Source organism: Eriocheir sinensis, chromosome 6 (genome assembly GCF_024679095.1).
Source record: "Eriocheir sinensis breed Jianghai 21 chromosome 6, ASM2467909v1, whole genome shotgun sequence".
NCBI lineage: Eukaryota > Metazoa > Arthropoda > Malacostraca > Decapoda > Varunidae > Eriocheir > Eriocheir sinensis.
In genome coordinates, this window is record NC_066514.1 from 1,770,100 (window position 1) to 1,795,571 (window position 25,472).

The 25,472-nt window shown below is 49.4% G+C and overlaps 2 protein-coding genes across 3 annotated transcripts in view; both read left to right on the plus strand.

Moving 5' to 3' along the window:
* LOC126987284 (uncharacterized) overlaps positions 1–10,724 on the plus strand; it is a 116,640-nt gene extending 105,916 nt beyond the window's left edge. The window contains exon 3 of one of the 2 annotated variants that reach the window (XM_050844163.1): positions 10,568–10,724. The gene's annotated coding sequence lies outside the window, so the exon portion shown is untranslated. Of the gene's footprint in view, positions 1–5,968; positions 6,377–10,567 lie in introns of those variants that run through there. The other variant, XM_050844158.1, reaches the window with a different exon arrangement.
* The window catches only part of LOC126986789 (baculoviral IAP repeat-containing protein 6-like), a 99,516-nt gene that overhangs the window by 40,287 nt on the left and 33,757 nt on the right, over positions 1–25,472 (plus strand). The window contains exons 23-48 of the mRNA XM_050843163.1: positions 876–1,016; positions 3,760–4,288; positions 5,347–5,510; positions 6,841–6,987; positions 8,539–8,742; positions 9,661–9,888; positions 10,744–10,955; positions 11,249–11,514; positions 11,687–11,871; positions 11,958–12,215; positions 13,075–13,243; positions 14,213–14,554; positions 15,204–15,342; positions 16,044–16,308; positions 17,314–17,427; positions 18,153–18,298; positions 18,432–18,564; positions 19,967–20,071; positions 20,292–20,559; positions 20,961–21,169; positions 21,921–22,119; positions 22,363–22,587; positions 23,084–23,193; positions 23,803–24,063; positions 24,559–24,679; positions 25,038–25,311. Coding sequence (XP_050699120.1) covers positions 876–1,016; positions 3,760–4,288; positions 5,347–5,510; positions 6,841–6,987; positions 8,539–8,742; positions 9,661–9,888; positions 10,744–10,955; positions 11,249–11,514; positions 11,687–11,871; positions 11,958–12,215; positions 13,075–13,243; positions 14,213–14,554; positions 15,204–15,342; positions 16,044–16,308; positions 17,314–17,427; positions 18,153–18,298; positions 18,432–18,564; positions 19,967–20,071; positions 20,292–20,559; positions 20,961–21,169; positions 21,921–22,119; positions 22,363–22,587; positions 23,084–23,193; positions 23,803–24,063; positions 24,559–24,679; positions 25,038–25,311 — 5,414 coding nt within the window. The remainder of the gene's footprint in view (positions 1–875; positions 1,017–3,759; positions 4,289–5,346; positions 5,511–6,840; positions 6,988–8,538; positions 8,743–9,660; positions 9,889–10,743; positions 10,956–11,248; positions 11,515–11,686; positions 11,872–11,957; positions 12,216–13,074; positions 13,244–14,212; positions 14,555–15,203; positions 15,343–16,043; positions 16,309–17,313; positions 17,428–18,152; positions 18,299–18,431; positions 18,565–19,966; positions 20,072–20,291; positions 20,560–20,960; positions 21,170–21,920; positions 22,120–22,362; positions 22,588–23,083; positions 23,194–23,802; positions 24,064–24,558; positions 24,680–25,037; positions 25,312–25,472) is intronic.

Sequence of the window (25,472 nt, forward strand, 5' to 3'; positions counted from 1 at the left end):
GAAGGCTGCTGCGGGTCCATTCCTCCCCTCTGGTCTGCCACAGAGTCCCAACAGCCATCCCTTCCTCTCATATGTAAAGTAAGGGTAACATATGAGAGGAAGGGATAGGTGTTGGGACTTTTTGGCGGAGCAGAGGGGAGAAATTGACCCTCGGGAGTCTTCGCCCAAACAGACTCGACGATTTGGTTGGACTAGGAAGGATTAGTTTGAACATTTCCACCATGGAGTTGTTGGACCCGGGAAGCGTTGGTCTCCTAAAACAAGTCTAGTTAAAGATCTATCAGTGTTTGGTTAGCTACTTCTGTCCCTTGATCCTTAATAGCAATGTGGTTGGACTAGGAAGGATTAGTTTGAACATTTCCACCATGGAGTTGTTGGAGACAGGAAGCGTTGGTCTCCTAAAACAAGTCTAGTTAAAGATCTATCAGTGTTTGGTTAGGTACTTCTGTCCCTTGATCCTTAACCTTAACAATTTGGTTGGACTAGGAAGCATTAGTTTGAACATTTCCACCATGGAGTTGTTGGACCCGGGAAGCGTTGGTCTCCTAAAACAAGTCTAGTTAAAGATCTATCAGTGTTTGGTTAGCTACTTCTGTCCTTAACCTTAACAATTTGGTTGGACTAGGAAGCATTAGTTTGAACATTTCCACCATGAAGTTTTGGACCCGGGAAGCGTTGGTCTCCTAAAACAAGTCTAGTTAAAGATCTATCAGTGTTTGGTTAGCTATTTTGTCCCTGAACGTGCCTTACCTTAACAGTAGAGTCCTATCAGCTGGCAGTTTGTACCTTAAAGCAACAGTTTTGATGTTGTTGAGTTAGTAGGTTTTGGCGCCTTGCCGCTGTCCACTCTGACCTCACATCTTTACACCTGGCAGCTGCACAAGGCAGTTGAGGACATGGCTGTCAAAAACCAAGCAGTGGAGCTTCTGTTAGCCAAGAAAGCCACCAAGACCTACCTAGAGAAACTGCAGACCCTCAGTGACCAGCTTGCTTCCATGAAACACTGCCTGCAGAAGGTGGGCCCTCAATTGTCCTGCAGAACACACACCAGGAACACTAACGCAGACACCACCAGCTGATACATGAGGGACAGGACGAGGAGGAGGAGGAGGAAGATAGGAACCCACCCCTTGACATCCCCTTAAGGCCACTCACACAGCCCTTTTGTCTTGATCGTTACCAGTGTCATTTGTCCTGCAGAACACACACCAGGAACACTAACGCAGACACCACCATGACCTGATACATGAGGGACAGGACGAGGAGGAGGAGGAGGAAGATAGGAACCCACCCCTTGACATCCCCTTAAGGCCACTCACACAGCCCTTTTGTCTTGATCGTTACCAATGTCATTTGTCCTGCAGAACACACACCAGGAACACTAACGCAGACACCACCATGACCTGATACATGAGGGACAGGACGAGGAGGAGGAGGAGGAAGATAGGAACCCACCCCTTGACATCCCCTTAAGGCCACTCACACAGCCCTTTTGCCTTGATCGTTACCAATGTCATTTGTCCTGCAGAACACACACCAGGAACACTAACGCAGACACCTCCACGACCTGATAGATGAGGAACAGGACGAGGAGGAGGAAGATAGGAACCCACCCCTTGACATCCCCTTAAGGCCACTCACACAGCCCTTTTGTCTTGATCGTTACCAATGTCATTTGTCCTGCAGAACACACACCAGGAACACTAACGCAGACACCTCCACGACCTGATACATGAGGACAGGACGAGGAGGAGGAGGAGGAAGATAGGAACCCACCCCTTGACATCCCCTTAAGGCCACTCACACAGTCCCTTTTGCCTTGATCGTTACCAATGTCATTTGTCCTGCAGAACACACACCAGGAACACTAACGCAGACACCACCAGCTGATACATGAGGGACAGGACGAGGAGGAGGAAGATAGGAACCCACCCCTTGACATCCCCTTAGGGCCGCTTACACAGTCACATTGTTTTGATTGTTACCAATGGCGGCGATCGACGCTATAGTGCTTCCACGTCAAACTGTTCTATGGGGTCGTGGCGGCTGCAGGGAAAGCAAGAGGTGTTGAGAGTGTGTGGCAAGGTGCGGGGCTTGGCTAACCCCATAGCCACCAATACCCCATAGGCCAGTTTGACGAGGAATAACACCCATTGCTAACGATCGAAACAAACGTAACGACAGTGAAAACGACCCTTAATGCTTCAGGCTAGGACACTAATGGGATACACACTCATGCAAACAATCATTAGTATACAAGCTTTTGTGCGTCTGTCTGTATGTTTAGCTTGTATGTTGTAGCTGCTTGGGGGCATTGCATCTCTGACAAGTTTTGCTTAAAATGAAAATCGCTAAAATGCTTTCATTGCTTAACGCTGAAGAGTGTCTAATTGGCTGTGAGCAAACATCGGTCTTTCCTGTTGCTGGATGTATAAGACATTCTATATTTGAAGTGTTGGACCTAGATTCTATGGACTGATAAGGGGGAAGGGTTATCCGAAAGACCGGGGTTTTAAATTACCTGATTGAAAATTTAACAAAACACTGAATGATCTTGACGTACCGTAGCTAACACTCAAGCTATTGCCCGGCTTCGTGGTGCAGTGGTTAGCACACTCGACTCACAACCAAGAGAGCCTGGGTTCGATTCCCGGGCGGAGTGGAAAAATTTGGGCGGCTTTTCCAATACCCTATGTCCCTGTCCACCCAGCAGTGAATGGGTACCGGGTATTAATCGGGGGTTGTGTCCCGTCTCCTGGGGTCTGTTCCCTTCTATAATTCCTTCCCCTTCTGTCTCTCTCCGGCATATGACCACAGATGTTGCGCCGACTAAACCAAACTTTCCAACTGTTCCCTTCTCCTATAATTCCTTCCCCTCCTGTCTCTCTCCGGCATACGACCACAGATGTTGCGCCGACTAAACAAAACTTTCCAAGCTATTTTTTCCTTTAATATGTTACCCATAGCTTACATATGAGAGAAAGAGATGGGTGGCAGAGCTTAGGGGAGGAAAGGACCCATGGGAGCCTACACCAGACTGACCTCAGCATATCTGGAAGTGTCTAAATTATTCGGAAAATGTGTGTGCGTCATTCACTAAGGAATCTACAGGAGTCAAACAGTTAATCTACATGGGTCTTTAAAATCCTTGGTGTCTGGGTATTGGGTAGTGAGCGGAGCCTTTGCTGTGCTGTGTTGTTTGTCTCCCCTGGGCCACAGTTTTACCTTCCTGCATCAGCTGACTCAGTGTAGCCCTGACTGTAACAGCAGGTCATCACAAGCTTCATAGCCACGTCAACATTTGAGCCTCCTTCCTTAACCCAGTAGCAGCGGGGATCATGTTTCTTAATGGTCCCTCCAAGCGAGAAAAATGAGAAAAAATCACCCCTCACACAAACCATTTCATAATATATATCAAAGCATTTGTGATTGGTTTATGTATCATCTGTTTTGGGGGGTTTATATCATGGCACAAATTTGGCCCGTTGCTGCTACACGGTAAAGCCACAAATTTGGCCCATCGCTGCTACACGGTAAAGCCACAAATTTGGCCCGTCGCTGCTACACGGTAAAGCCACAAATTTGGCCTGCCGCTGCTACACGGTAAAGCCACAAATTTGGCCCGTCACTGCTACCGGGTTAAAATCCTAAAAGATCTTATATGACAATCAATATAAAAACGAAATCGAACTCTTCAAAACCATACTATTTGTGGGACAACCGTAATAACAACAAAACTTTCCTCTGTTCTCCCTACAGGCTAAGCAGCGCACACAGACCCTGGCGAAGGTCGTGGCGGCCGAGAACTCCGGCTCCCCCGCACTCCTGCCGCTGGACGGACCGATCAAGGACGGGGAACTCAAGGAGGAGGTCAGCACCATCTCATCCTCCAGCAGCTCCTCGGAAGCCACCCCAGACCATGAGAGTATCGAGGCCATGATTCTAGCCGAGACCAATCCCCCGCTGGATCTGGCCTTGCTCTACGGCGAGAAGAAGGAAGCGGAGGCCAGTAAACAGGGCGGAGTGGGTCTGTACGCCAAGCGGAAGAGCGAGGAGGATGCGAGTTCGCTGGAGAGCAAGGCGTCCACCCCCTCCGCCGGCCACCCACAGATCAGAGATGGACCGAGCGTGGGAGGGAAGAAAGGCCCGGCACTCCAGGGCACTCTCGGGGCACCCTGGCAGCAGCTCCTCTCCCTCCCTCCGCAGCAGATGCTTGTGATTGAGAGGATGCATTCTGGAGCACGCCGATTCGTTGTGCTTGATTTCGGGTCCCCTGTGCTCCTTACCGGTGAGTGGCTGTCTTGGTACATCTCCTTGGTTGGTTCAGGCAACTCTTGATTCACGCGCGTCGCTGCTACCGGGTTAAAAAGTTTTACTGGTTAAGAATACATAGCGAGTCAAGCAAGTTGGCTCGTGTAAATATGAACAAAACATGTAAGGCAAGAAACAGGTTATATTTCTTGCATTCCTTTGGTCTTAAAAGCCATAATTTATGATCCTGTATAAAGGGAGGCTCTGTACTCTCCTCTCATTGATATTTCTTGGGGGCTCCGTGGTGCAGTGGTTAGCACACTCACCTCACAACCGAGAGAGCCCGGGTTCGATTCCCGGGCGGAGTGGAAAAATTTGGGCGGCTTTTCCGATACCCTACATAGGCCCTGTCCACCCAGCAGTGAATGGGTACCAGGTATTAATCGAGGGTTGTGTCCCATCTCCTGGGGTCTGTTCCCTTCTCCTATAATTCCTTCCCCTTCTGTCTCTCTCCGGCATATGACCACAGATGTTGCGCCCACTAAACCAAACTTTCCAACTGTTCCTTCTCCTATAATTCCTTCCCTTCTGTCTCTCTCCTCCGTCATATGACCACAGATGTTGCGCCGACTAAACCAAACTTTCCAACTGTTCCCTTCTCCTATAATTCCTTGCCCTTCTGTCTCTCTCCGGCATATGACCACAGATGTTGCGCTGACTAAACCAAACTTTCCAACTGTTCCCTTCTCCTATAATTCCTTCCCCTTCTGTCTCTCTCCGGCATATGACCACAGATGTTGCGCCCACTAAACCAAACTTTCCAACTGTTCCCTTCTCCTATAATTCCTTCCCCTTCTGTCTCTCTCCGGCATATGACCACAGATGTTGCGCTGACTAAACCAAACTTTCCAACTGTTCCCTTCTCCTATAATTCCTTCCCCTTCTGTCTCTCCGGCATATGACCACAGATGTTGCGCCCACTAAACCAAAATTTCCAACTGTTCCCTTCTCCTATAATTCCTTCCCCTTCTGTCTCTCTCCGGCATATGACCACTGCACCGACTAAACCAAACTTTTTTTACATTTCTCCCGTAGATGTGGTCATCCCGGCGTGTGGCGACCTGGTGTCCCTCAGCATAGATATTTGGATGACTGGCGAAGACTTGGACGGCGAGAGACTGGTTGTGGCCTCGGACATCGGCATGCGGCCACTCATACTGGCTGACCTTCAACCCCCGCCCCTCTGCCGCTACCTCAAGGTATGTAAAAGGTCTATCACACTGGGCAAATTTTCCGTGGATCTTCAGTCAAACCACGATTTCCGCTGGCATGGTTCTCAAATTTCCGTGGCGGTCTGACGCGTCCACGATCTTCCAAAGCTACGGTAGATTTCACTGAAGGAAGACAGTATTACTCATCATCATCAGCAGCAATAACAGGAAACAAATGAGAACCACAGTAGCGGAAATTGTGGCTCGACGGAAGGTCCACGGAAAATTTGCCTAGTGTAAGAGCTCCTTAATTTTCACTCTTTTATATTTAATTTATTTCCGATTTCTTCATTTATTTTGGTAATTTTGTATATATTTTTTTTCTGTGAGTGCGTATATGCGTGTGTGTTAATGTGTGGTTTAACTCATTCGTGTATCCGGGTGGAGTGGAAATATTTGGGCGGGTTTTCCGATACCCTACGCCCGTCCACCCAGCAGTGTACCAGGTATTAATCGGGGGTTGTGTCCCGTCTCCTGGGGTCTGTTCCCTTCTCCTATAAGTCCTTCCCCTTCTGTCTCTCTCCGGCATATGACCACAGATGTTGCGCCCACTAAACCAAACTTTCCAACTGTTCCCTTCTCCTATAATTCCTTCCCCTTCTGTGTCTCTCCGGCATATGACCACAGATGTTGCGCCCACTAAACCAAACTTTCCAACTGTTCCCTTCTCCTATAATTCCTTCCCCTTCTGTCTCTCTCCGGCATATGACCACAGATGTTGCGCCGACTAAACCAAACTTTCCAACTGTTCCCTTCTCCTATAATTCCTTCCCCTTCTGTCTCTCTCCGGCATATGACCACAGATGTTGCGCCCACTAAACCAAACTTTCCAACGGTTCGCTTCTCCTATAATTCCTTCCCTTCTGTCTCTCTCCGCACATGACCACAGATGTTGCGCCCACTAAACCAAACTTTCCAACTGTTCCCTTCTCCTATAATTCCTTCCCCTTCTGTTTCTCTCCGGCATATGACCACAGATGTTGCGCCCACTAAACCAAACTTTCCAACTGTTCCCTTCTCCTATAATTCCTTCCCCTTCTGTGTCTCTCCGGCATATGACCACAGATGTTGCGCTGACTAAACCAAGCTCAGATTTTTTCCACATGCATATGAAACTCTTACTAGATGAAGCATTGCAGTCTGTTCAAGCGTGTGCCAAGGACATTGATATCTTTTAAAATTTCACATACATTGGTAGTGTGCGGAACATTGGCGACCCTTAACTACAACTAGGTAAACACACACACACACACACACACACCGTGACTCCGCAGCCTTGATACAGACTAGTGTATCTTCCCTTCGTTCCATCCGACAGGTCACCACGCTGGGGAGATACGGCATGAACACATCCTCCCAGTGTCGCATCCCCGTGGGCGCCTTCTACGGGCACACCCTCATCTTACCCTGGCAGCTACAGCCCGGGGAGGTCCAGCCGCTGGTGGTCAACAAACTCTCAGCTCAGGTAATCTATCAGTAACTTGGAAATAGAGATATGAGATACAGCCTTCCTTCATCTGTGTTTCCTTCTTCTTGAACTCTGTCAGAAGGAGGTTATCAAGACATCTCTCCACCCTAAATTGATGTCTCTTTTGGGCTCTTGTTCTGCTGTGTGGGTCAAGGTATCTATGTTAGGCTTTTCTGCATCCTGTTTGCTGTGTGGGTCAAATTAAGTTACCCATGCCAGGCTTTTCTTTATCCTGTTTGCTGTGTGGGTCAAGTTAACTTACCCATGCCAAGCTTTTCTTTATCCTGTTTGCTGTGTGGGTCAAGTTAACTTACCCATGCCAAGCTTTTCTTTATCCTGTTTGCTGTGTGGGCTGTTAAGTTACCCATGCCAAGCTTTTCTTTATCCTGTTTGCTGTGTGGGTCAAGTTAACTTACCCATGCCAAGCTTTTCTTTATCCTGTTTGCTGTGTGGGTCAAGTTAACTTACCCATGCCAGGCTTTTCTTTATCCTGTTTGCTGTGTGGGTCAAGTTAAGTTACCCATGCCAGGCTTTTCTTTATCCTGTTTGCTGTGTGGGTCAAATTAAGTTACCCATGTCAGGCTTTTCTTTATCCTGTTTGCTGTGTGGGACAAGTTAACTTACCCATGCCAGGCTTTTCTTTATCCTGTTTGCTGTGTGGGTCAAGTTAAGTTACCCATGCCAGGATTTTCTTTATCCTTTTTGCTGTGTGGGTCAAGTTAAATTACCCATGCCAGGCTTTTCTTTATCCTGTTTGCTGTGTGGGTCAAATTAACTTACCCATGCCAAGCTTTTCTTTATCCTGTTTGCTGTGTGGGTCAAATTAAGTTACCCATGCCAAGCTTTTCTTTATCCTGTTTGCTGTGTGGGTCAAATTAAGTTACCCATGCCAAGCTTTTCTTTATAACTTTTTCTGTGAGTGTGTCTGCAGATAATTCTGACAGGAACTTAAACCAACTTGATTATACATTGTCCTATATTTGGCAAGACTAGAGGTTGGGGGTATTTTCTAAGAGGAGTTTAAAGAGGTCCCATATTTGACAAGACTGCTCTAGAGGTTGTGGGTATCGCCAGGGGTAGTTTTATAGCCAGGGTTCGATTCCCGGGCGGAGTGGTGGCTTTTCCGATACCCTACGTAGCCCCTGTCCACCCAGCAGTGTACCAGGTATTAATCGGGGGTTGTGTCCCGTCTCCTGGGGTCTGCTCCCTTCTCCTATAATTCCTTCCCCTTCTGTCTGTCTCCGGCATATGACCACAGATGTTGCGCCCACTAAACCAAACTTTCCAACTGTTCCCTTCTCCTATAATTCCTTCCCCTTCTGTCTCTCTCCGGCATATGACCACAGATGTTGCGCCGACTAAACAAAACTTTCCAGCTTTCCTATAATTCCTTCCCCTTCTGTCTCTCTCCGGCATATAACCACAGATGTTGCGCCGACTAAACCAAACTTTCCAACTTCTTCCTCTATGGCCTTGGAAAATAGTTGTTACGAGATCCCGAAGTGTCTGAGGGTACAGGTCTATATCATCTTGTGGTTGTGTTGACAGACTCAGCTGACAGTGCTGGCGAGCGTGGTTGAGGATATAGGGTGCCGATACAGCCTGGCGTGCAGTAAACTCCGAGCCTTGCTGCACCCTCTCCTCATGAGCCCGACCACCCCGTCTGCACCCCATACCTCCTTTGGCTTGGCAGAACTTCCCCACGGCTCCCGCGACGCAGACCTGGAGAGGAAGATCACCCACGCTTATCAGGTATTGTAGGGAGATCACCCATGCTTACCCAGCAGTGAATGGGTACCAGGTATTAATCGGGGGTTGTGTCCCGTCTCCTGGGATCTGTACTCTTCTCCTATAATTCCTTCCCCTTCTGTCTCTCTCCGGCATATGACCACAGATGTTGCGCCGACTAAACCAAACTTTCCAACTGTTCCCTTCTCCTATAGTTCCTTCCCCTTCTGTCTCTCTCTGGCATATGACCACAGATGTTGCGCCGACTAAACCAAACTTTCCAACTGTTCCCTTCTCCTGTAATTCCTTCCCTTCTGTCTCTCTCCGCATATGACCACAGATGTTGCCCACTAAACCAAACTTTCCAACTGTTCACTTCTCCTATAATTCCTTCCCCTTCTGTCTCTCTCCGGCATATGACCACAGATGTTGCGCCGACTAAACCAAACTTTCCAACTGTTCCCTTCTCCTATAATTCCTTCCCCTTCTGTCTCTCTCTGGCATATGACCACAGATGTTGCGCTGACTAAACCAAACTTTCCAACTGTTCCCTTCTCCTATAATTCCTTCCCCTTCTGTCTCTCTCCAGCATATGACCACAGATGTTGCGCCCACTAAACCAAACTTTCCAACTGTTCCCTTCTCCTATAATTCCTTCCCCTTCTGTCTCTCTCCAGCATATGACCACAGATGTTGCGCCCACTAAACCAAACTTTCCAACTGTTCCCTTCTCCTATAATTCCTTCCACTTCTGTCTCTCTCCAGCATATGACCACAGATGTTGCGCCGACTAAACCAAACTTTCCAACTGTTCCCTTCTCCTATAATTCCTTCCCCTTCTGTCTCTCTCCAGCATATGACCACAGATGTTGCGCCGACTAAACCAAACTTTCCTCCTCTGTCTCCGTACCCGTGTGTCTCACTATGCTCTGGTGTCCACAGGAGTGCATGGTGGAGCAACAACACCTTAACCTGGTTGTGTCCGTGATGAGACGCCTGCAGTCTGTCAGCGGCGGTGCAGGAGAGGCCGGGGGGGTGGGACCTTACGCTGCGTCCTCCTCCAAGAGTCAGCCGTCAGCCACCGCAGCCTCCTCGGACAAGCTCGCCACACTCATGCAGTACCTCCTCGACTGCCTCCTCACCTTGTCCCTTCCCATTCCTGGCATGGCTGTGAGTAGAGTACATGCACGTTAATCATATCAGCGTGTTTATTTTTGGTACATAAACTATAGCAAACTCAATTATCTGTATTAAGTTAACTGAGGCCCTTGCTGGTAAGGTAAGACTGTTCACTAGAGAGTATTTAACCTGGTAGCAGCGATGGGTCAAATTTGTGGCTTTACCGTGTAGCAGTGACGGGCCAAATTTGTGGCTTTACCGTGTTGCAGTGACGGGCCAAATTTGTGGCTTTACCGTGTAGCAGTGACGGGCCAAATTTGTGGCTTTACCATGTAGCAGCGACGGGCCAAATTTGTGCCATGATATAAACCCCCAAAATAGATGATACATAATCTGATCCCAAATGCTTTGATATATATTATGAAATGGTTTGTGTGAGGGGTGATTTTTTCTCATTTTTCTCGCTTGGAGGGACCATTAAGAAACATGATCCCTGCTGCTACTGGGTTAAGCTCCTTGAAAGCTGGTGTCCAAGTAAAGTTGACCCCTTAAACTTGGCCTCACAAAAATTGTTGAAAACCTTTGGGGGGGCTTCGTGGTGCAGTGGTTAGCACACTCGGCTCACAACCAAGAGAGCCCGGGTTCGATTCCTGGGCGGAGTGGAAAAATTTGGGCGGCTTTTCCGATACCCTACGTAGCCCCTGTCCACCCAGCAGTGAATGGGTACCAGGTATTAATCGGGGGTTGTGTCCCGTCTCCTGGGGTCTGTTCCCTTCTCCTATAATTCCTTCCCCTTCTGTCTCTCTCCGGCATATGACCACAGATGTTGCGCCGACTAAACCAAACTTTCAAAAGCTTTGCCTTACCCGAGTGTAGTCACTAGACAGCAGGTGTGCCTTCCCACAGGTGCCCCACAACCTGATGGAGTGGTGTGGACCAGAGCAGGCCAGGGTGCTTGTGGAGCAGGTGTGTGTACGGGGCCCCAAGGCAGCCCAGGTGGGGGTGGCGTCGCTGCTGGCCCGCCTCTGTGCCGGTCAGCCCTGGTGGGGAGACTTCCTGGCCTCCACGATGGTCACACTCTTCACCGCGACCAACACACTCCACTTCCCGGCCACCAGGTGAGGAGAACTGTTGTCACTGATTGGCACAAGCTGTTTTGATTATGGCTCACAACCGAGAGAGCCTGGGTTCGATTCCCGGGCGGAGTGGAAAAATTTGGGCAGCTTTTCCGATACCCTACGTAGCCCCTGTCCACCCAGCAGTGAATGGGTACCAGGTATTAATCAGGGGTTGTGTCCCGTCTCCTGGGGTCTGTTCCCTTCTCCTATAATTCCTTCCCCTTCTGTCTCTCCGGCACATGACCACAGATGTTGCGCCGACTAAACCAAACTTTCCAACTTTCTTCCTGCAGGGTGTTTGCTATACTGACATTCCTCGGCCAAAAGAGCGTGGGCAGCGGCCGAGGGGGCCAGGTGATCGATGCCATCCTGCGGGTGCTGTCGGCCCAGCTCCACGGCTCCACGCCTCCAGCGCCAGACCCGGCCTGGCTCGCCTGGACCAGCGGCGGGCCACACGTGGACACTCACCTGGTGTCCTGGCTGCTGCTGTACCTGTCCCTCTGTCTGGACGCCCTCACGCCAGCGCGCAAGACAGAGACCGAAAAGACCAAAGAAAATGGTAAGTCTTGGCCCTCACACACATTGAAACAAGGCTTAAGAAATAGTATTCTATGAACAAAAAACTAACAAATTAACCTTGACTGCCATACAAGTTGTAACACACCTCCTCTGTCACTCCCCTGGCAAGGGAAGGTTTGGAGGGTACAGTAACCTTGTTTTGTGCTGCACAGGAGGGGCCGGCCGGTGGGCCTGGCTGGCCGCCGAGAGCTGCCTGCAGCGTCGGGGCAGTGAGACGGGGCGCAGTGCCCCGCGAGCACCCCGGGAAAGGCTGCGGAAGAGGCTGGTTCACAACCAGAAGCAGCAACTAGTCAACCTGGAGACGGCCACCAAGTCCCTGGGAGAAGTGGGCTCCGGGGTAATGACTGTGTTTGTGTTTTGTGAGTGTGTCAAGAGTTACTCCTGTGAGTGGAGTCGTGCACTCACTAACTTCCCTCTCTGCAGCAGGTACTGGGAGCTCTCAGCGGTGAGATTTACCACAAGCTGGACACCATTCGCCGCTCCATAGTGAGACGGTACTCGCGCAATGCATCCACCTCGTCTGGGGGCGCCGGCGCTCGCAAGGACGACCCAGAAACGTCCGGCGAAACCTTCTTCACGCTGGACCGCACCACAGCCCTCTCAGTGGCTCACGGCCTGGTCAAGCTCCTCATGAACTCAAGCTCACCGTGCTGTGTAGATTCATTCCTCCTAACTTGTAAGGTACGTCCACAAAATCCTACACCTGGCCTCCCTGGCATTCTCACTAATTATGCAGCAGCAGCAGCAGCCAGGTAAAAATATTAGAAAATATCCCAGAGAGCAAAATTTCCCCGTCCATCTTCCCCAAGTTGGTAAATGTTGGCTGATTTTGTTCATAATGGGGGCTTCGTGGTGCAGTGGTTAGCACACTCGGCTCACAACCGAGAGAGCCCGGGTTCGATTCCCGGGCGGAGTGGAAAAATTTGGGCGGCTTTTCCGATACCCTACGTAGCCCCTGTCCACCCAGCAGTGAATGGGTACCAGGTATTAATCAGGGGTTGTGTCCCGTCTCCTGGGTCTGTTCCCGTCTCCTATAATTCATTCCCCTTCTGTCTCTCTCCGGCATATGACCACAGATGTTGCGCCGACTAAACCAAACTTTCCAACTGTTCCCTTCTCCTATAACTCCTTCCCCTTCTGTCTCTCTCCAGCATATGACCACAGATGTTGCGCCGACTAAACCAAACTTTCCAACTGTTCCCTTCTCCTATAACTCCTTCCCCTTCTGTCTCTCTCCAGCATATGACCACAGATGTTGCGCCCACGAAACCAAATTTTCCAACTGTTCCCTTCTCCTATAATTCCTTCCCCTTCTGTCTCTCTCCGGCATATGACCACAGATGTTGCGCCAACTAAACCAAACTTTCCAACTTTTCATTTATAAGTCACTTCTAATACACTGAACACATTTTTCTCACAAGTCATAAGTTTGTCTCTGTGAGTTACATGTTTGTTGAGCATCTTGGTCAAGAACGGAAATGTCTCTAGAACCTGTCACTCTCCTCATGTTCTTTGGTAACTGTGCGATCCTTTGTTGCAGGTCATTGGGGGCTTGGTGAGTGTCGTCAAGCCGAGCCCGTCCCTGGGGGAGATAGTCAGCAGCAACCAGCTTGGGGCCCTGCTGCGCCACGCTCTCACCCTGGACACCACCTGGGGGGCTCCCTGGGCCCTCCATGCACTCACCTGCCTTCTCCAGGATGTACTTGAAGGTGGGTCATGCTGAACAGTGGTAGTCTAATCTTGTGGGTCATCATTTCCATGTCTCGAGGCTGGGTCCTTAAATCCCTTCACTACGGCCGGGACAAAACAGCGCCGTATCCGAGATTGCCGTGCGTGCCAAATGTCGCTATTGAATATAACAAGTTTTCAGCCATAAACTCAACATAATCATCATGTATTATATATGAAAACATGCAGAATTAAATGATGCACATAAAGAAACTCACTACGGCCGGGCCAAAACAGTGCCCCGCGCCGTATCCGAGATCGCCGTGCGTGCCAAATGTCGCTATTGAATGTAACAAGTTTTCAGCCATAAACTCAACACAATCATCATTTATTATATATGAAAACATGCAGGATTAAATGGTGCACATAAAGAAACTCACTACGGCTGGGCCAAAACAGTGCCCCGTGCCGTATCCGGGATCGCCGCCCACACCAAATTTCAAATGTCGCTATTGAATGTAACAAGTTTTCAGCCATAAACTCAACACAATCATCATGTATTATATATGAAAACATGCAGAACTAAATGATGCACATAAACAAACATAAATGAATTGATGATTTTGAGATATAAGCATAAATATAGAGATAAAATAACTCGTATATTGTCTAAAGCGAGGCAGGACACAGTGTGCGCATCCTCGTGTTGAAGGGGTTAAGGGGGGGGTCAGTCACTGTTGTGGAGGGCAGGAACGTGGACACCTCTGACCTGTCATGCACTCAGGGTATCAGGTCACCTCTCCTTCCGAAACTGACCTCTCTTTCGGCCACCTCTTTGGATTCTTTTAGGAGCAGAAACTACACTATTACACAATAACTACACTGTAACTACACAATAACTACACTATAAAACTGAAAACATGGCATTTTATATAATTACAAAATTCTATTCGCAGTAAGTAATTGAATAAGCTTACCTGCAAGTTACCAATGATCTCTTTGTGTTGCAGGAGAGCGAGTGTGCGGCGCCGTGGTGGCCGTCACCGCCGACCACCACCAGGAGGACGTTGACAACTTTGAACTGGTGCTGGACGCCGCCCGCAGCTCAGCCTCCACCGCCGCCTCTGGGGTAGGCCAGGCGGGGCTACCCTCGGCCATATCCAACGGAGCAGTGAACGGCTCCACGGACGAAGGGACGGCCACGGCTTCCCCTCAGGAGGAAGCCGGTGGAGCTGTAGGGCCGTGTGTGACCACCCAGAACTGTCAGGCGGACCAGTCGGCCACGCCCTTGAGCCCCCCAGTGGTCAGCATGGCCACCACACACTACACCCTGGACGAAGATGGACTCCCAGGTGAGCAAACACACTCAGGGAACTCTATATTTTTTCCGACATAAGGATATATATTCAGTTGTCCCTCAAATAGTACAGTTTCCGATAGTTTGGTTTTATACGGATTGTCATAAACGATCTTTTTGGATTTTAAAATTTCCTGCGTGTCGGGAAATTTAAAAATCCTAAAAAAATCGTCTTAGAAAATCCACATAAAACCAAAACCGTATTATTGAAAGCCGCACTATTTGAGGGACAACTGAATATGTGTGTGTGTGTGTGTGTGTGTGTGTGTGTGTGTTTATATTTACAGAGAAAGTTCAGGCGATGATCTACTTTTTTTAAATTTTCAGAAGAACATTTTTAAAGATCTTGTGAGATACCTTGAACTTTCTTTTTGTGGGTTTATAGAATCTTAAAAACTCAAACCACATAAAGGCGATCTATTTTCAAGGCCTACACATTTGACAGGCTTACCAGTTGTCTCTTCGCATGCAAGAATATTAAGTAGAAATAAAAAATAAAAATAAAAATCTGTTACCTATTGTCAAGGAATTTTGCTAGAAGGGATGGTGTGTCAGAGCAGAAGCCACACTCCAGCACTGGGCGGGGAAGGTGTGCTGTGTGGCTGCTGTGGCTGATGTGTTGTGTACAGCTCCTCTGTTTGCAGGGAAATACGCCTTTCTGGACCTTGATGACAGCTCCGAGAGTGAGGATATGATTGGGGAGTACCTCGCAGACATGGCGCCCCCCTTCACTACCACCTCCACCACCAACACCTTCACCTCCATAGAGCTTGCCATGTCGAAGTGAGTGTCTATCTATACATTCTGTTACACTTAAACTATGTGTGTGTGTGTGTGTGTGTGTGTGTGTGTGTGTGTGTTCCCATGTACCTAATTGTGGTGTACAGGAAACGCAGCACAGTCTTGGCATCCTGACTTAGAGGTGAGCGCTCCTCTTCGCCGCCAGTCCAGCAAAATATCTTGGATCGTCACTGCCGCCACACAGACAGACCAGCCACCATTGATAACGCATGAGTGTGTGGGTGTGAGTGTACAATCTTGCTATGTGTACACCCGTCTAGACACACCAATGAATGCTTTTTCCTTCATCTTCCTGTTCACAAATGAGTTTTTTTACGTCTATGCCTATAGCTCCGGTAGGCTAGCTTGAGGGGCCTGGATGGTAGTTGGCCCCAGCCCGTCATGGCGCAGGCAAGTGTTTATAGTGGCGCCATCTTCTCCTGGCTCATGCTGCCCCCAGGAACTCCTTGATTCACTTGGACGGTTTCCGCTAGAGTCCGGGTTGATGGGTGGTCTTCAGGACAGCATGTGGGTAGTTTTAAGCCACTCGGCGGTGACTGAAAAATCCCAGGTGGTAGCGTGGGGATTCGAACCCGCGTCGTCCATCACACGGTGAATGTGGGCCCAGCACGCTACCACTCAGCCACCGCCTACCCTATCCTTAGTAATAGTATGAACTAATCTCCTCACTTTCCCCCTTACAGCAGCTTCCCACCCCCATACCTGTCGGCTTCCCAACTGATCCCCAACCACCAAGCTGCTCGCTGTGGCAAGGACTCCCGGGCTGCCATGTCTGGGGAGCTGGCTGGTGCGCCCTTGGCCTGCTCCCCCCACCCCGGCCTGGACCACTCAACAGCTGTGGATGCAAGGCTGGAGGCTGGCGTGTCTCTCCTCTCCGAACTTAGACTGCATATGATGGCAGCTGTGCACACCTCTCGTCTCTCGCTGGCTGTCACCGCCCCACTCAAGGTTCCCAAGACTTACGGTTCTTACATATTTACGTTTCATATGCTTGTCAACTCTGTCAAGGCTATGGCGTGCTGGGTTGAGGAATAGGTCTGATCAAGTGACATCAAGTGACTGTGTACCAGCACCACTAAGGGAAGAGGAGACAAAGTTTGGAAAGTTTGGTTTAGTCGGCGCAACATCTGTGGTCATGTGCCGGAGAGAGACAGAAGGGGAAGGAATTATAGGAGAAGGGAACAGTTGGAAAGTTTGGATTTAAATTAGAAAAGTATAGATTTAGGAGAGATACAGGCAAGCATTGGTTTGGTAATAGGGCGGCGGGGGAATGGAATAGACTCAGCAATCACATAGTTAGTGCAGGGACGATAGCTTGTTTTAAGAGTAGACTGGATGGCTATAAGGACCAGGATGATAGATGGTTGTGAGGTGTGGGGGCAGTAAGGAGACAGGGCACTGGAGCATATGCCCGTAACGAAGGAAAACGAGGATCAAGCCTCTACCTGTAACCCTGAAACTACACCTCACCCATCCTGCATAGTGGGGGGACTCTGGAGCTGCCCTGTAATTCCTTCCCCTTCTGTCTCTCTCCGGCATATGACCACAGATGTTGCGCCGACTAAACCAAACTTTCCAACTGTTCCCTTCTCCTATAATTCCTTCCCCTTCTGTCGCTCTCTGGCATATGACCACAGATGTTGCGCCGACTAAACCAAACTTTCCAACTGTTCCCTTCTCCTATAATTCCTTCCCCTTCTGTCTCTCTCCGGCATATGACCACAGATGTTGCGCCGACTAAACCAAACTTTCCAACTGTTCCCTTCTCCTATAATTCCTTCCCCTTCTGTCGCTCTCCGGCATATGACCACAGATGTTGCGCCCACTAAACCAAACTTTCCAGCTTTATTCTTTTTCTCCTTCCCTTCCCTTCCCTTCCTTTTTTATTTTTTGTTATAGTTAGCTAATGACTTTTGCCTTTGTGTAGCTTGCTCACCTTTCTGTGTCCTGCAGGTGGGTGGCAGTGCCTGGGGGGACAGTGAGGTATGTGGGCCCGGCGACCTGGCAGGCAGCGTCCACCTCCTCACAGATGTCTTCCAGAAAATCCTCCTCCACCTGTCCACGGAGGTAAGGCCCATCACTCCAGCTGCTGTGCTCCATCCTAGTGGCGGGGGCTTCGTGGTGCAGTGGTTAGCACACTCAGCTCACAACCGAGAGAGCCCGGGTTCGATTCCCGGGCGGAGTGGAAAAATTTGGGTGGGTTTTCCGATACCCTACGTAGCCCCTGTCCACCCAGCAGTGAATGGGTACCAGGTATTAATCGGGGGTTGTGTCCCGTCTCCTGGGGTCTGTTCCCTTCTCCTATAATTCCTTTCCCTTCTGTCTCTCTCCGGCATATGACCACAGATGTTGCACCGACTAAACCAAACTTTCCAACTTTCCTTTTTTTTCTCCTCCTTTCCTTCCCTTCCCTTCCCTTCCCTTCCCTCCCCTTCCCTTTCTTTGTCAAACCAAACCAAACCTTCCCCAACCTTCCTTAACCTCCCCTTCCTTCCTTTCCCTTCCCTTCCCTTCCCTTTCTTTCCCAAACCAAACCAAACCTTCCCCAACCTTCCTTAACCTCCCCTTCCTTCCTTTCCCTTCCCTTCCCTTCCCTTCCCTTTCCTTCCCAAACCAAACCAAACCTTCCCCAACCTTCCTTAACCTCCCCTTCCTTCCTTTCCCTTCCCTTCCCTTCCCTTCCCTTTCTTTCCCAAACCAAACCAAACCTTCCCCAACCTTCCTTAACCTCCTCGAACCCCAACTTTTCAAGACAAGCTGCAGTGTACCATATCCTCCTTGTTGTCCCACAGTTTGACGGAAGCCACGTTGAGTCTGTCCTTGGGCTGTGGCTGAGCATTAACCTAGAGCTGGCTGGGGGCAAGTACACACCGTCCCTGGCCCCGACACTCCCCCTCACGCCCCGCGCTGTGTCGGCCCTCCTCGCGGCAGTGGTCAGGTGGGTCTTTGGGCAGCCTGGTGATAGCTCTGTCCTGCTGGTGTGATGTCTTCTTGTAGGAAATCCACAGTCAAGGGGAGCATAGCAGTTGTCATACAGAAACAGTAATTATAACATGATTTTGATGTTACAGAAGTGGTAGTGTGAGCATGAGGTGCTGGTGCCTAGTGCTGCAGACCCTCACATTATGTTGCAACCACACGCCTCATGACCCGGCCCCCCCTGCACCCTCCACAGCAGCTGACCAGTATGACAACATCGACATGGTGAGTGTTACGCAGCCAAGCACGGTTGTTTATGAGCCGTACTGAAGTAGTGTTTTCTGGCCTACATGGGGGCTCCGTGGTGCAGTGGTTAGCATGCTCGGCTCACAAGCGAGAGAGCCTGGGTTCGATTCCCGGGCGGAGTGGAAAAATTTGGGTGGCTTTTCCGATACCATACACCCCTGTCCACCCAGCAGTGAATGGGTACCAGGTATTAATTGGGGGTTGTGTCCCGTCTCCTGGGGTCTGTTCCCTTCTTCTGTCTCTCTCCGGCATATGACCACAGATGTTGCACCGACTAAACCAAACTTTCCAACTGTTCCCTTCTCCTATAATTCCTTCCCCTCCTGTCTCTCTCCGGCATATGACCACAGATGTTGCACCGACTAAACCAAACTTTCCAACTGTTCCCTTCTCCTATAATTCCTTCCCCTTCTGTCTCTCTCCAGCACATGACCACAGATGTTGCGCCGACTAAACCAAACTTTCCAACTGTTCCCTTCTCCTATAATTCCTTCCCCTTCTGTCTCTCCGGCATATGACCACAGATGTTGCGCCCACTAAACCAAACTTTCCAACTGTTCCCTTCTCCTATAATTCCTTCCTTCTGTCTCTCTCCGCATATGACCACAGATGTTGCCGACTAAACCAAACTTTCCAACTGTTCCTTCTCCTATAATTCCTTCCCTCCTGTCTCTCTCCAGCACATGACCACAGATGTTGCGCCCACTAAACCAAACTTTCCAACTGTTCCTTCTCCTATAATTCCTTCCCTTCTGTCTCTCTCCAGCATATGACCACAGATGTTGCGCCACTAAACCAAACTTTCCAACTGTTCCTTCTCCTATAATTCCTTCCCTTCTGTCTCTCTCCAGCATATGACCACAGATGTTGCGCCCACTAAACCAAACTTTCCAACTGTTCCCTTCTCCTATAATTCCTTCCCCTTCTGTCTCTCTCCGGCATATGACCACAGATGTTGCGCCCACTAAACCAAACTTTCCAACTGTTCCCTTCTCCTATAATTCCTTCCCCTTCTGTCTCTCTCCAGCACATGACCACAGATGTTGCGCCAACTAAACCAAACTTTCCAACTGTTCCCTTCTCCTATAATTCCTTCCCCTTCTGTCTCTCTCCGGCATATGACCACAGATGTTGCGCCCACTAAACCAAACTTTCCAACTGTTCCCTTCTCCTATAATTCCTTCCCCTTCTGTCTCTCTCCGGCATATGACCACAGATGTTGCGCCCACTAAACCAAACTTTCCAACTGTTCCCTTCTCCTATAATTCCTTCCCCTTCTGTCTCTCTCCAGCACATGACCACAGATGTTGCGCCGACTAAACCAAACTTTCCAACCTGTTTTTGTTAGCTCGTAATAAAGAAACATTTCCTCCCTCAACAGAGTGGACTGGCCATCAACATCGTGACAGATTCCAACTTTGTACCAACACTGCAGAAGCTCCTGACGGGGTCCTGCACCGCTGGGGCCGACATGAGGAGCGACGTGGTGAGTCTGGGGTGGAGGGAGGCGCGGAGGCAAGGCCCAGTCTTACTCTCGGGGAATGACATTTTATTTTTATTTATTTATTTATTTATTTTACAACAAAGGAGGCAGCTCAAGGGCACAAAAAAGAAAACAATAATAGAAAAAAAGCCCTCTACTCCCTGCTCCCAAACACCAACTCAGACCACGTGCCGGGGAACTAATGAGTGCTTCCATTCCTTAGGTGGGCAGCACGGTCACCGGCCTTCTGGAGGACCTGCTGGTGAGACTCCGGGTGCGCTGTGACGTGGCCAGTGCAGCCAGCGGCCCGGGAACCACCCTGAAGCAGGCTCTCCTCACCCTGGTGGCCCGCCTACTGGAGCTTCAGGGTGCCATCTCTCTGGCCATGGGACCACTTGATGCACAGTGCTGCCTGCTGGGAACTCTCCTGGCCATGTCCTACGATGGCCTGGAACGCATGCACACCCCTCTGGCCATCATAAACTCCACAGGTACTGAGCGGTCATCATTGTCATCATCAGCTCTTACTAGTCCACCACCAGCTAAAGACCTTTCCCAATGTCCTCCAGCTCTGTCAGATGTTAGTTTGCTCCAGCCTTCTCAGGGGGCTTCGTGGTGCAGTGGTTAGCACACTCGGCTCACAACCGAGAGAGCCCGGGTTCGATTCCCGGGTGGAGTGGAAAAATTTGGGCGGGTTTTCCGATACCCTACGTAGCCCCTGTCCACCCAGCAGTGAATGGGTACCAGGTATTAATCAGGGGTTGTGTCCTGTCTCCTGGGGTCTGTTCCCTTCTCCTATAATTCCTTCCCCTTCTGTCTCTCTCCGGCATATGACCACAGATGTTGCGCCGACTAAACCAAACTTTCCAAACTTTGTCTCCTCTTCCCTTAGTGGTGCTGGTACACAGTCACTTGATGTCCAGCGAGGGGGTCACCTATGGAGCCACCAGCCACAGCTCCACCATGCTGGGCGGACTCTTTGCCTCAGTGTTGGGCCCGGATGGACGGCAAGGCCCGGCTCCCTCCCGCCTGGCCCTGCTCTGTTCCCTCCTCAACCTGTCCCGCAAGCTGGCTCAGACACCCATCCACTCCTCCCCTCAGGTAAGGCATATCTTTAAATGTCTACTGATTAATTTGATATATTTTTTAACCCAGTAGCAGCGATGGGACAAATTTGTGGCTTTACCGTGTAGCAGCGACGGGACAAATTTGTGGCTTTACCGTGTAGCAGCGACGGGACAAATTTGTGGCTTTACCGTGTAGCAGCGATGGGACAAATTTGTGGCTTTACCGCGTAGCAGCGACGGGACAAATTTGTGGCTTTACCGTGTAGCAGTGACGGGACAAATTTGTGGCTTTACCGTGTAGCAGCGACGGGACAAATTTGTGGCTTTACCGTGTAGCAGCGACGGGACAAATTTGTGGCTTTACCGTGTAGCAGCGACGGGACAAATTTGTGGCTTTACCGTGTAGCAGCGACGGGCCAAATTTGTGGCTTTACCGTGTAGCAGCGACGGGACAAATTTGTGGCTTTACCGTGTAGCAGCGACGGGCCAGATTTATGCCATGATATAAACCCCCCAAAATAGATGATACATAATCTGATCAAAAATGCTTTGTTATGTATTATGAAATGGTTTGTGTGAGGGGTGATTTTTTCTCATTTTTCTCGCTTAGAGGGACCATTAAGAAACATGTTACACGGTAAAGCCACAAATTTGTCCCGTTGCTGCTACACGGTAAAGCCACAAATTTGGCCCATCGCTGCTACCGGGTTAAAGAAGTTCAGCATTTTCATAATCAGATAGAGTATGTATTTTTTTGTTGACTCACTGTGCCTGTTTCCCGGTAGACACGAGGCACACCGAGCGGCCCCCAAGGCTACGAGGGTGCTGGGTCTGGCTCCCTCACCGACTCCAGCAAGTTGGAACAGCAGCGATCTGACCACCCGGAGTCCAGCCAGACCGACGAACACAAGGCCCGGCTAACACCTCACCACCTCAACTGCTCCCACGCCTCACCCAACAACACACCCTGCCTCACTGACACAGGTACTTGCCGGGGCGCTGTGTGGAGAGAGAGATTTACATAGATATACATGGAAAATCAGACCACACAGACCCCATGGTCCAGACTAGGTGGTCTGTCCTTAAACCTAAGTGATTTGACAGTAATGAGAAGGCTCCAAAACGTTGCATTTCTACTCTACTTGATATTACGTTGAAGGAGAGAGAGAGAGACGGAGACAGAGACAGAGAGAGAGAGCGCTACATGTATTTTTTTCTGTTCCTCAGTGCTGCAGAACGCTGAGACCATGCAGCTGCTTCTGAAGTCTGCTGCGGCGTGCGAGGGTGGCAGCGTGTCCATGCTGCTGGGGGCCGTGGGCGGGGAGGTGACGGAGAAGCTGTGCCTTGGGGAGACGCTCACTGAGGCTCTCCACCAGCTGCTGCTAACCCTCAACAGCAAGGCCACCTCACCGCACCTCATCCTGACACCTCTCATCGCCTTCATCACTCCGGGTCAGTCCTCCAGTATACTCAGATATCTCAGTGACAAAAATGACTTTAAATGCTCAGAAACTATGTAAAAAAACTCCACAGATATTGAAATTAGGCACAAATCCATCATTACTTAACTTTAACCTTACCATCATGGAGTGTATAGAAGATTAAATACAGTCGACCCTCAAATAGTACAGTTTTCAATAGCTCGGTTCCGGTTCTATGCGGATTGTCGTGGAAGATATTTTAGGATTTTTAAATTTCCTGCTTGTCGGGAAATTTAAAAATCCTAAAAAATCATCTTCGAAAATCCACATAAAACCAAAACCAAGCTATTGGAAACCGTACTATTTGAGGGATGACTAGCTTGGTTTGGGTCACTACAAAGCCTGCGTAGATCAAGAATGTCAAGGAACACAAGCAGGAGGTTTTTGGGAGGGAGTGAATAAGCAGTGGTTGCCTGTATCTCTCTATAATGATGATGCATAAAATACCTTGTTTGTTTTTCCTGCAGGTGGCTGGTGGAGTCCCCCGTCTCTCTCCGAGCCGGCTCTCTGCTTCTTCACTCGGGTACTTGACTGCCCTACTATTCTAGAGCAGTTTGCCGCCATGGGAGGCATGAAGGTATGTGCAAAACAAGCAGCATTTCCTTATCTTATTTTAACCCCTTCACTACGGCCGGGCCAAAACAGTGCCCCGCGCCGTATCCGAGATCGCCTTGCACGCCAAATTTCAAATGTCGCTATTGAATATAACAAGTTTTCAGCCATAAACTCAACACAATCATCATGTATTATATATGAAAACATGCAGAATTAAATGATGCACATAAAGAAACTCACTACGGGTGGCCCAGAACAGCACCCCGCGCCGTATCCGAGATCGCCGTGCGCGCCAAATTTCAAATGTCGCTATTGAATATAACAAGTTTTCAGCCATAAACTCAACCTAATCATCATGTATTATTTATGAAAACATGCAGAATTAAATAATGCACATAAACAAACATAAACTAATTGATAACTTTGAGATGTAAGCATAAATATAGGGATAAAATAACTTGTATATTGGTTAAAGCGAGGCAGGACACAATATGCTCGTCCTCAGATATGGTACGGGGCACGCAAGGATGCAATATACGCGTCCTTGTGTTGAAGGGATTAACCAGGCTGTGTTGTGTGCCCCACCTCGCCACATGTATACTCTATCCTCATGGAATTCACCGTTTGTCAGATGCTCTGGGAGAACTTGGTGAGCAGTGTTGGAATGATGGGAGGCGGCCGAGGAGGCTTGGTGACAGCCGTGATGAACCACCTCGCCCCTCCACTACCACCCTCCACCCAGAACGCCCCCTCCAACAAGCGCAGCGAACCGGTGGAACAGACGGAAGGCCTCTACAACTTTGCCCCCCTTGCCGTGGTCACCTCCAGCAACCCCACGGCCCGACCTGCCAATGTACTGGTCGATTCGAACCAACTTTTCCAGAGGACCAAGGTGGGGAATGGTTTAGTCTTCTATTCACAGTTACCCCTCAAATAGTACGGTTTTCTATAGTTCGGTTTTGGTTTTATGTCATAGATCTTTTAGGATTTTTAAATTTCATGCTTGTCGGGAAATTTAGGTTCGTATTTTAAGACACAATCGCTTTTCACATCAGCTATTTCTAAAGGTCAAAGATGGGGTCAGTCAAGTTCTAGTGAGTGTTTCTTCAGGTTCACGGTACAGAAGAAGGGTCACACTACCACCAGGGTCATAAAACTACCCCTGGAAAGGCCTACAGCTCCTACGATAGCCATGCCAAATATGTGAACTTGAGCGACGAAATGTTTTAAAATACGACCCTAAAAAATCCCTTTAAAAATCTTAGAAAATCCACATAAAACCAAAACCGAACCATTGAAAACTGTGCTATTTGAGGGGTGACTGTCGTGTTATATTCAAAGAGGAAAATCCATCCTCAGATAGTAACCGATGCCCCGCCCCACACAGAGTGCACCCTGGTCATACCATTTCTACCCTGATGAGAGCTGGGTGGATCTGACTCTCACTCTGCCCTGCGCCGTGCTGCTCCACGAAGTCCACCTCTTCCCTCACACTGTCTCCCTCGTCTGTGAGTGACCTGGCTTCCCTGTGTGTCCTCGGCCGCCTCTCCAACTTGAACAAATTTATATGTATATTGATATGCAATAGACGTTCTACTTATCACATAATTACCTATGAAATTCAAGCAAAATTGAGTTGTAATTTTAATGAGATGTATCAATTTGGGACTGGTGGGAATTCTTTATTTTATTTTTGTCTGTATGTGTGTGTGTGTGTGTGTGTGTGTGTGAAGGAGTCAGTTCGAGGGTGCATTATATGAAAATCCATAAAGAGAAATACACTTATGGAAGGTCTACAGCACAAAGATGCGTATTTATTTTTTCCATTCATTATCATCCTTCACCAAAGCATTCCTTCCTTTCCAGCCTGCCCCTCGGCCGTGTCCGTGGAGGTTGGCGTCGAGGGTGGCTACCTCATGCCAGTCAGCGGGCCGCTCAGCACAGCCGGCCTCTCACGGGTGCGGCTTGTGTTGCCCCGGCCGGTCGTGGCGTCCATCGTGGTGGTACGGCTCCACCGACCCCGCGACTCCTCAACGCTTGGCCTGTCACAGCTGAAGCTCCTCGGCACTACCACCTTCAGGGAGGCCTCGCGGGGCTCACACGAGTCCCCCACGGCAGACCACACGCCCCATCGCTCCAGGTACCCTCCACTGCTGGTCAGACTTCACTTGTCAAATATGTCTTTAATGTCGTCCCTCGAATAGTACAGTTTCCAATACAGTCATCCCTCAAATAGTACAGTTTCCAATACAGTCATCCCTCAAATAGTACAGTTTCCAATACAGTCATCCCTCAAATAGT